At 41.1% G+C, this 10357-nt stretch overlaps 1 protein-coding gene across 2 annotated transcripts; it reads right to left on the bottom strand.

Moving 5' to 3' along the window:
* Positions 1-341: 341 nt before the first annotated feature.
* Positions 342-7140, bottom strand: fbxl3l (F-box and leucine-rich repeat protein 3, like). Of its 2 annotated transcripts, none has more exons than XM_030738546.1 (5): positions 6695-7140; positions 4799-5159; positions 4436-4558; positions 4071-4242; positions 342-2811 (listed from the first exon to the last, which is right to left on the bottom strand). In XM_030738546.1, exons 2-5 carry the CDS (start codon positions 5138-5140, stop codon positions 2168-2170), a joined length of 1281 nt encoding a protein of 426 aa, XP_030594406.1. In that variant the 5' UTR covers positions 5141-5159; positions 6695-7140; the 3' UTR covers positions 342-2167. The 2 variants fall into 2 exon arrangements, with proteins under 2 accessions (XP_030594406.1, XP_030594405.1); XM_030738545.1 differs by having other exon boundaries at positions 4799-5141; positions 6695-7139.
* Between the last annotated feature and the right edge of the window lie 3217 nt (positions 7141-10357).

The following is a 10357-nucleotide window of genomic DNA, read 5'->3' as shown; positions in this document are numbered from 1 at the left end:
TGGAGCATCTCCATCAAACAAGCAAAAAAGGTTAATTTAGAAGAATCCGAAGCAACGGCTTCTGAGCTACACAGTCTGGCGCTTTTTTTATGGAAATGTAGTGTGCACAAGCGAATCCACTTGTAAAAAGGGCTGAGTTATCATTGGCGTACCACATTATACAGCAGCAGCTCTGCTTATATAACTTCCCACTGCCCCCCAGTTAGATCATTGCTGCCCTCTAGAGCTGGAAATGAACTGCTGCAGAAAGGTCAAACGGGACAAAGTCGGCTTGGATCAGGCTTCACTGTTTTGGAGGAGCTCGTGCAACATTAAAGTTTTTATTAGTATTAAAACACAGCATGTGTAAAATAAAAAGCAATTTCAATGAAGCAGACATCAGTGCTGTACAAAACCACTAATATTAAGTGATATGAATTTATATTGTGCTTCTTCTTCTGGCTGCTCCCTTTAGTGGTCGCTACAGCGGATCATCTACCCTCATCTCACCCTGTCCCCTAGCATCCTCCTCTGTCACACCAACCCAGCTACAACTACATCCATGCAAAGTTAACAAATACAAAACAAATCTTTATGGCTGTATGTGGTACAGCGTGGCATTGCACATCAAGGACCTGTAATGTTTAATTTGTACCATTTGCACAAAGCTATCATGGTCATTTCTGGTACAAATGCTTCACCGTTAAAGTGAGTAATGACATCCATTTAGTACTCACAGAAAAACAGAAAACTATGTGTATTTTTTTAAGTTAATTAAAAAATACTGGTGTTACTGTTTGTTATTGTGTCATCAGATAAATATATTTAGGTTTACCTTATCATTAGTGACAAAAATCACTCTAAGATATCTCCAATACAGAAACAACAGACTTCCATCAATTTTTAGCCCATTAACAATTTCACAAGTAAAAAAAAGACAGAACTGTTGAATCTGTTAAAGCTGAGTTCAGCACATTAAACTCTATTTAAAGCCTTGAGCCAACAGTACCGAGTAACTGCCATTACTTGATTTTCAACAAATGCAAACTAAATAAAAAGGCTGTAATGTACAACAAACCAACAAACAAAAGAGCCATTGTTTTTCATGCAGGTGTGACTCTTGCTCAACTGGAAACTCTTGTTCTTTCTTTAGTGAACTGGTATCTCTATGGTTAGTTCCTTCAACTGGATGCACGCAGGTGCGGTGCATTCCAGAAAAATCTGTAGCTTAAATGAGAGTAAATTCAATATTTTTAGAATTTAAGAAGAAGTAAAGAAATAAAGGTAAACAAGTCATGGTGGATTATGGCTTTTTTCATAAATAACCAGCAGATGGCAGACTCACACTCTTTTCACACAATGAAAATTTAGACCATTATTCACACACTGAAAGAACCGACTACACCCAAAATATTTCATTTCAATATAAAGAGAAGTTGAGTGACAGAAAGAAAGCAATCAGTCATTTTTATGTATGAACTATTTTCAGAGAACAATAATATTCTTACATAAAATTCACTGAAGGTACATGGCAGCTGCAGAAATTAGCCATCTTCCAGTGAGCTTGCCAAGAGCACTTATTGTCCAAATCATCACTCAAAGCTGGGGTGGGCAGCAGGTTTTTGGCCAGTGATCTCAGAGGGAACCAGACCTCCTCTCAGGCTTTAGAGCCAGATGATCAGATGATTAGTACAAAGTCACATAAAGAGGGATACAGTCCACATCAGACTAAAAATATGGTGATGGTGGTGCTCTGGCACTGGATTTTCACTTGGGCTCCGATCTTACAGGAAGCCAGATGCAAATACCTGTGTTTCTCTGGCCCAAAGTCCTTTGGAAGTAGGTCTTCCCACTCAGCAGCCATCTTGGAGCACATTTGGGCATTTATTTGAACAGTTTTTAAACACTGTATAAACAAACTTTCAGTGGTTACCAGCTAATCTGAAGAAAACTACTTTAAAAAGGTTTACTGACTTTGCTCAAAAGTACAGTTTTAACAGTTTTTGCTTTTGCTACAGAATTCTCCCACAGATTTTAGTTCAGGGTGTCTCTGGTTGAAAAAAATGAAGAGAGGATGGCCTTTTGTTTTGTTTTTCCCTTTCTAAAGTTTATGTCTACTGCTAATTGAAGCTGTGATCATCATTTCATGCCCGTTTTTGACAGCGCTCCACTCTGGCTTCATGTCAGCCTACCAGGTGGGCATCATATCAGGAAACCAAATGCGCCCGAGGTGCTTTGACACCTCACTGTGGATCTGCTCCATGTTATAGCTGCTGTCTGGGATAAGCACCTCCTCCATGATTGACAGCTGAGTCAGCCTGCCCCCGCACATCTTCACAAACTCCACAAAGCCACTGCAGGTCACCTCGCACTCGCCTAGTCCGATCGCTGTCAAGCTCTTGCAGCGCTCTGCGATACGGATTAGCTCCTCATCCAGGGGCTCAAGGCCATTGGCACACACAACCAGCTCCACCAGCCGAGGGCAGTTCAGTCCAATGCGGCCTAGCATCATTTTACTAACTGCTCGGCCAAAGTACAGGTGGGTGACGGGCGTCTCCTCACAGAAAAAGGGCTCAAACTCCTCCTCATACAGGAAAAAATACATCACTATGTTGACCTTCGGTGAGTGTCGGACCAAAGCTTCCCAGCTGCTCCTCTTGATGGTGTGAAATTGTGTCTGGCCGGGGTTTTCACTCACCACATCAATGCGCAGGTGTTCCAAGTGGACATGTTTTTCAGATGACAGGGCAAGAAGGAGATCATCACTTAGGAGATGGTAGTTCAATGCCAGTTCCCTGAGGCCATGGCACTGGTCTGCCACACACAAGATACCTGAAGAAGAACAGGGAAGAATGTCTAAATGTTACAGAGCCTTTAAAAAAATTTTAAAAATTGCATGTAACATTAATTATCAGTGTGTTAGCTGAGGCAAGACTGTTGTTAAAGTACAACTCTTAGCTAGACTTTTAGCCATAGACTGTATATTAAAGGTGTCCATAGCCTCTGGGTCTGAAAAGTTAGGCCCTAAACTTGCATTCTTTCTATTGGCCAGCAGGGGGTGACTTATTGCTTAATTGCAAACGTGCTCAGAAGATTTCGGAGTTGTCTGTTTCCACTGGTCTAACAGCCAGTTCGCCTCGCCAGCTGTCAGCTGACCGGGCGGTCGACGCTCACTATACCTGGAGAAAACACCTGACTCCTGGCACGTCATTTTCAAACCCTCGCTGGCTTTCGCCACTGAGTGGAAGTTAAACACAGATATAATTCATTCAGATGATACCTAACGGTTTTGGTTTATTTCAGTGTTTCACTGGTCGTGAGTAAATTGGTTTGGATGAGATTAAAGTTAAGCTTCATAACTGGATAATTTTATTTAAATTTAATGTCTTATTAGAGAGGTGTCAGTATATTTGGAAATGAATCATTTGCTCATATTTATTCTTTGATATACCAGCAACAATCCTGCCGTTCCTCAAGGAATAAATAAACCAAAAAAAAAAAAAGAAAAAAAAAAGCTAAAGTTCAGGCTCCATTTTAACAGCTTTTTTTTACACAGCTGTGCTTTGCACCGTCACGGTCGGTAGGCGACAGGAGGTACGCCAAGGTAAGGGTGGGAAGAGGTGGTGACACGGATATGAAGGCTAGACCATCCCATCTAGCCTTCTCAGTCTTCATTGGCTAGGTAGACCAGGAAGGCTGTGGACTGAGATGGATGCGGCCCCTGAATTGGAACACACTCTATGAGACCATAGGCTTACTTCTCACATGATTTATGGCCACAGTAAACACGATCCTGATGATTTTATGGTAGTATGGTATGATTTTATGGTGGGGCTACCTTGTGAATGTCAAGTCGACACCCAATGGGCCTAGAGTGTGCTTGGATTAAGGGTCAACTCAACTTCCTGCCTGTGACATCTAGTTTCAATGCTTCAGAATGGGAGTCCACAAGCTGATGGGTGATATGCTGGCTACCTTCACCTTTACGTACAGTCTGTGAAGGTACTTTTCTCTTTGGCAATCAGTTGCATGCATTGTCTCAAGTATTCACAGTGCTTCCCTTGAAGCCAATATACTGCAGGTGTACTAACCAGCTGGGGAGACATGAGGACAGCTGCTCATCTTCAGCAACTTAAGGGTGTCACTGTTGTTGGCAACCAGCACCTTCAGGGATGGATCATCCACTGGGGTGTCATCAATCTTGATAGATGATAAGGACTTGGAGTTTACGAACACCACTGTCAGCGCAGACACAAAATGGGCCTGATGAGAGACCAACAATGTTCTTCAAACCAGGATATCTTATCTGTTATTTTTATACAGAAAATTGTGCCGAATTTTAGCAAGAAATGCAAAAAAACAATGTTACATGGAGGGATGAGGTGGATCAAGTCTTCAGGCTGATCTAAAATTCCAGCTTATATTATGTGCATTCAAAACACAGGCTGTTTCTTACTTGAGATACATCCATGAAGCTAGGTCGTGCTGTAGAAATCAGCCCCAGGGTCTTGATGGTACAGTTCACCAGCTGAGAGAGAATGTCACACGCCGCCTCTGCAGATTCGGTGCAGCTGTCCACCTGATTTACCAGCAGCAATTCAACATTTAGGGAGGAAAATATTACCACATTAAAATAAGTGATGAAAGACTGATGCCAGGACAGCTGATATGTGATAGTCGATTCTGCAGCAGATAGTTCAGAGTAAGGAGATCATGTATTGTTTGCAACACAGTGTGTCATGAAAAGGGAGGAAGAGAAAGAGGCCAGAGGAGGTGAAATAGGTGAGAGGAAATGAGAGACGGCAGGGGAGGCTCTTACTTTGAAGCTAACATACTGGAGGTGCTGGGCATGCTTCTTGATGATCTGCTGAATGAGGTCAGGGTGAGTGGAGCGTAAGTAAGACGTGGCCGGCTGATTGAGCTCAAACTCAAACCTCCTCCACAGGTCAGGGGTGTGAAAGACGTCATTCCAGCACCGGCACACAGATGAGGCCCTGGCCCGGTCAACCAGGGACAGATGCTGGAAGATCTGCAGGACGACATGGTGGGGCAGGTTCCCCCAGTCCTGTGTTGGGGTCATCCACTTCTGCCTCTTAGTCCGCTCCCCAAGGGAGGGGAAAGTCTGGCACTGTGATTTGAGACCTGCTCTTCCTCTCTTCATTCTGAAACAAATCAGCCCACTGTGGGGTCATCAAATCAAGGACCTGTTAAAAGGACTGTGCAGGGATGTTTGTACTTTCTGTTGGGATTACACAGGCCCTACATGGCAGTACATTGTGAACTCACTTTACGGTGGTTGCACTGAACACCTGTCACTGTAGGTCATCTTTCCAACACTGTGACGTCTAGTTTTAACCAAAGCTGATGGCTTACCTTGTGTTGCCTACCTTCACCTTTATAAACAGTCTGTGAAGTTAACTTTCTTTCTGGCAATCAGTTGCATGCATTGTCACAAGCATTCACAGTACGCCCTTTGAAGCTAACATACTGCAGGTGTAATAACCAGCCGAGTGTTTAGGGACAAACATCTCCAAGTCTATAATTACCTGCTTAAACTCCATTTACCCACTGAATTATAGCGTACTGAAATGTTTCATTAATTATGTTCTTATACAATTTTATGTGCTTTTAAAGCCCAGATAAATCAAAGAAGCTACTTTTGGCTGCTCCATTATTCCCAGGAGGTCAAAGAGTGTTAAATATTCAGTCTGGATCCGGTGAGAATTTGCTCCTATCTTCACACTTTTTTCACATGTTCACTCGGTACTTTTAAATCAGTGGGGGGTTTTTTTGTTTGTTTGTTTGTTTAAAAAGAATGAAAACCTTTTACTTTGACAGGTTTTGAAGTAGATTTTTAATTTATCACTTTCTGTGTTATCTGTATTATCTGACAGCAAAATTATACTCAAACCATGTTCAAAAAGCTCCCTGAAAGCTAAAGTTCGTTCAAATAAATGCTGTCAGAACAAGGTTTATGCCTTTTTTCTTAAAACAAGAACTGAGTATCTCAAACAGTAGGACGTATCAGTACTGTATAACGTGAGTGTAATGTAAGTAAAAATTATATATTATTTTTTTTAAATTGTCAAAACACGTGATTTTAAAGCTGAACTTTCTGCGTCCTGTATCTTGAAACTTGTCACCAGACTTGCAGAAACAAGCCGTCAGTCTCAGCACTCAGGCTCTGTGTGCACTAACATGATCAAATGCAAGAATCAGCAGTCTAAAAACTAACTTACAGTCTGGGATCCCTACACACTTTCACTGTGAAATCCGTGAGCTGATATTCTTTTTGTTTGAGCCAAAGTTATTCTAAAGAAAGTATCGGGTAATGGTGTTCACTTCTCACTATCCAAAACTGCTATAAAACATGCTGTTCTAAGAGGATGGTGAACTGAACTATCTATATTAAAACCATTTATATTATTTTCCCGCTATTATTAGTACTATTATTGTTTTCCTTGCATTGTATTATGGTGTTGTTGTTATCGTTATTGCATATTACTGCCTGTTGCGCATGCTAAAAAAAAAAAAAGAGCTGAAGGGAAACTGTAAATATATTTAACCATATTTGCATAAATGTAGATGTTTTATAAGAATACGATCTGCAGCAATGCTGAGCGTATCACAGCACAGCCCTGACACTTACAGCGCCTTCTCCAATTTCTCAATCCGTTTTTACTCGCAATCCAAAATGTCAATAAAACAAACTCACCTGAACGGCTTAAAAACGACACCTTCCGCAGGGTTTCGTGCTCTGCCAGTGGAGATGACAGCGCCTACTTGGAGCCATGGCTGGAGATGACTGGAGAAATGCTGGCTGCTGTTGATATAGGACAGCAGGAGCAACTCCCATAATAAGCTCTCTTCACTTTAGCGACAGCTTGACGGGCGCAGCCGAGCAGCCGGTACACGTGAGCTGAGGAAAACATGGATCTGTGGCATCTCCCACCACCATCTTGCGCGCATAACAACAACCGTAAACAACCGTAACAACCGTTATGCATCAAGAGTGGATTGTATGTTTATACAGTGCGGCTGGAAGCACTGTTTACACGTACTTCGATTTGTTTGCATCAGTGTGTGTTCTCACGCACTTTGTGGGTTATTGTTGTTGCCCTGATCCGTGAGCAGAGGGTACAAGATAGCGTGTGCACGCGTACCGAGAAAGTAGGTCAGTGTGTCAAAGTGTGTGTGCGTGTGTAAGAGAGTGATCTTGTTGACATGGTCATTAAACCCCCACGTGAACGCGCACGCACACACACACACTGCATAAACATTACACCCGTTTGTTCTGCCTTGATTATTAAACCTTCGCAGATTTATTAATCGCGGCTGTCGGGTATGAAAAAAGTTCGAATAAGGCGCCAGATGGTTCCTCAGGGTTTTGAATCTTGCTGCCTCACACGTGGACACTTCTAAAGCAGATTTATCTGAAATCGTTTAAACAAAGACAAAACTAATCGCACAGAAATAGCGGTCACCCGTGGTTTTTGGAAGCTCGAGCTGAAAAACATCAAATAATCCAGATGTGTAAATCTGTCACACTCATTGTGTCACCCTGATGCTGCCAAATACATTGCTTTCTGCAAGTGAAGAAAAAAAAATCCCACTGGCATGGTTATTGTTTGTTCTTGTTCTGTTGTTATGCTGAAAGATGTCTTTGTGAAGGATGCTGCTCTGACTTGGAATAAATCAAAAGTGAGCTGCCTTACTGTACATTATTGATTTTCGTAGTATATTTCATGTTATTTTAACCATCTTTATCTTAATCACATCGTTAATCACAGTATGGTCCTCGGACTTTGACTATTTCTCAATGCCTTACACACTGAGTTGATGAGTGAAATAGCAACAGAGGCAGGAAAAGAAATGACCCTCTCGGGACTGCACAGTCCAGGGGGCGTTTCCAAGATTTATCCTAATAGAGGAGGGGGGGGGGGGGGGGGGGGGGTATTTGTGAACAATAACAGCTCAGATACATAATGCCTGTCTGAATATGAGTTACTGCTGAATCAGTAAAACAAAAAGATCAGGGGAACACATTCAAGATTTTTGGAGCCACTATCCCTAAGGTCCATTTCCACGTGTTTCAAACTGAGGCATCAGCAGCAGTTTCTGCTCTGAAGATCTAAGAAGACCTCTGAAGACAGTCAGTCGATAAAAGCTCTGAGATATGAGCTTTAAAGGTTAAAACAAGCCTTTTGACTCTAAATCTAACCGAGAGCCAGTGAAGACGTTTTAAAATTGGAGAGATTTGAGATCTCTTTCTGGAAATAGTTGAAAGACACACAGCAGCATTTTGGACAATTTGTAACTAATTTAAAGATTATTTATAAAGACAGGTAAATGGGGAGTTGCAATAATACAAATGAGAAAAGACAAAAGCATGAACAATTTTTACCTTGGAAATAACACATCTTAATTCAGCAACGTTCATTAGATGAAAAAAATGAGGACTGAGTCACAAGCTAGATTTAACAGAGACACTTAGAGGTCCAAGACATTGTTTAATTCTTGGGATGGCATTATCCAAAGCAATGATAAGAGTCTGTTTTGTCAGAATTTAACTGTAGGAAATTAGCATTTAACCAAGACTCGATAGCAGTTGGGCAGGTATTTAGATCAGCAAGTTCAGAAAGCTCATTAGGTCAGAAAGAACCAGACAGCTGGATATCATCTGCATAGTAAGAAATGTTTTTAAAATTAGCAGTTATCTGTCCCAGACACAACATGTACAAGCTAAACAGTATAGGCCCCAAAACTGATCCTTGTGGAACACCATAGCATGTGGCAGCCTTTTCCGACAAAAAATTATCAATAGAGACAGAAAAACTTCTGTCTGTAAGGTAAAATTTAAACCAGTCACCACCTGATGTAACCTGTTTGATAAGATTGTGTGATCCACATCATCAAAAGCAACAAAACCAGAGCAACATGATTTCCAGTATCTGAAGCTGACCGATTATATGAAAATTGGAGCTGCATGGGAGTTTAAACTTAATTTTGAATTGCATGATTTCTTTGTAAAGCGGAAAAAGTATTTAGACGTTTTACTTAAGTAAAAATGCAACTCAGTGGTTAGCACTGTTGCCTCACTGGGTTGGAATCCACCTTGGCACTTTTGAGAATCATATACATTATATTATTGGATCACAATTATTGATTCACTGATGCTGATATTTTATTGCTTTAATGTTTCAGCAGTTGGTTGATTTTATTGCTGGGTAGCTTGATCTGCAGTGCTAAGAAAAAGTATTTGCCCCCTTCCTGATTTCTTTCTTTTCTTTTCTTTTCTTTTTTTGACTATTTGTCACACTTACATGTTTCAGATCATTAAACAAATTTTAATATTAGACAAAGATAACATGAGTAAGTACAAAATGCAGTTTTTGAATGATCATTTCATTTATTAAGGGAAAAAAGGTTAGCCAAACCTACCTGACCCTGTGTGAAAAAGTAATTGCCTTGAAAACCTAATAACTGCTTGTGCCACCCTTGGGAACAAAAACTGCAGTCAAGCATTTGTGATAGCTGGCACACATTGCTCCTCATTGCTGTGGAGGAATTTTGACCCACTCTTCTTTGCAGAATTGTTTTAATTCAGCCACACTGGAGGGTTTTCAGCATTGATCATGAAGGTCCTGTTAAAGGTCATGTCAAAGCATCGCAATCAGATTTAAGTCAGGAATTTGACTAGGCCACTCCAAAACCTTAGTTTGAATTTTTTGTTTAATTTTTAATTTTTTTTTTGTGATTCATAGGCAGACTTGCTGGGGTGTTTCAGATCATTCTCCATTTGCATAGTTCAAGTGTGCTTGAGCTCGAAGGCATGAACTGATGGCCGGATTTTCTGGTAGAGAGCAGAATTCAGGGTTCCATCAGTTACAGCAAGTTGTCCACATCCTCAAACAGCAAAACAGCCCCAGACCACCGCCATGTTTGACTGCTGGTATGATGTTCTTTGTATGAAATGCTATGTAAGTTTTATAGCATGTGATGGGATTCAAACCTTCCAAAAAAAGCTCAACTTTTTTCTCATCAATCCAAAGAAAATTTTAGCAGAGATCTTGGGGAACATCAAGTTGTTTTCTGGCAAATGTGAGACAAGCCTTTATGTTCTTTTAGGTCAACAGTGGTTTTCACCTTTTGCCCAGTCTCTTTCTTATTGTTGAATCATGAACTCTGACCTTAACTAAGCCAAGTGAGACCTGCAGTTCTTTAGACATTGTTCTGGGTTCTTTTGTGACCTCCTGGATGAGTTTTTGATGTGCTCTTGGAGTAATTTTGGTAGTTTGGCCACTCCTGGGAAGGTTCATCACTGTTCCAAGTTTTCGCCGTTTGTGGATAATGGCTTTCATCGTGGTTCACTGGAGTC

Source organism: Archocentrus centrarchus, chromosome 10, assembly GCF_007364275.1.
Source record: "Archocentrus centrarchus isolate MPI-CPG fArcCen1 chromosome 10, fArcCen1, whole genome shotgun sequence".
NCBI classification, from domain to species: Eukaryota; Metazoa; Chordata; class Actinopteri; order Cichliformes; family Cichlidae; genus Archocentrus; species Archocentrus centrarchus.
This window is presented reverse-complemented; position numbering and strand designations above follow the sequence as displayed.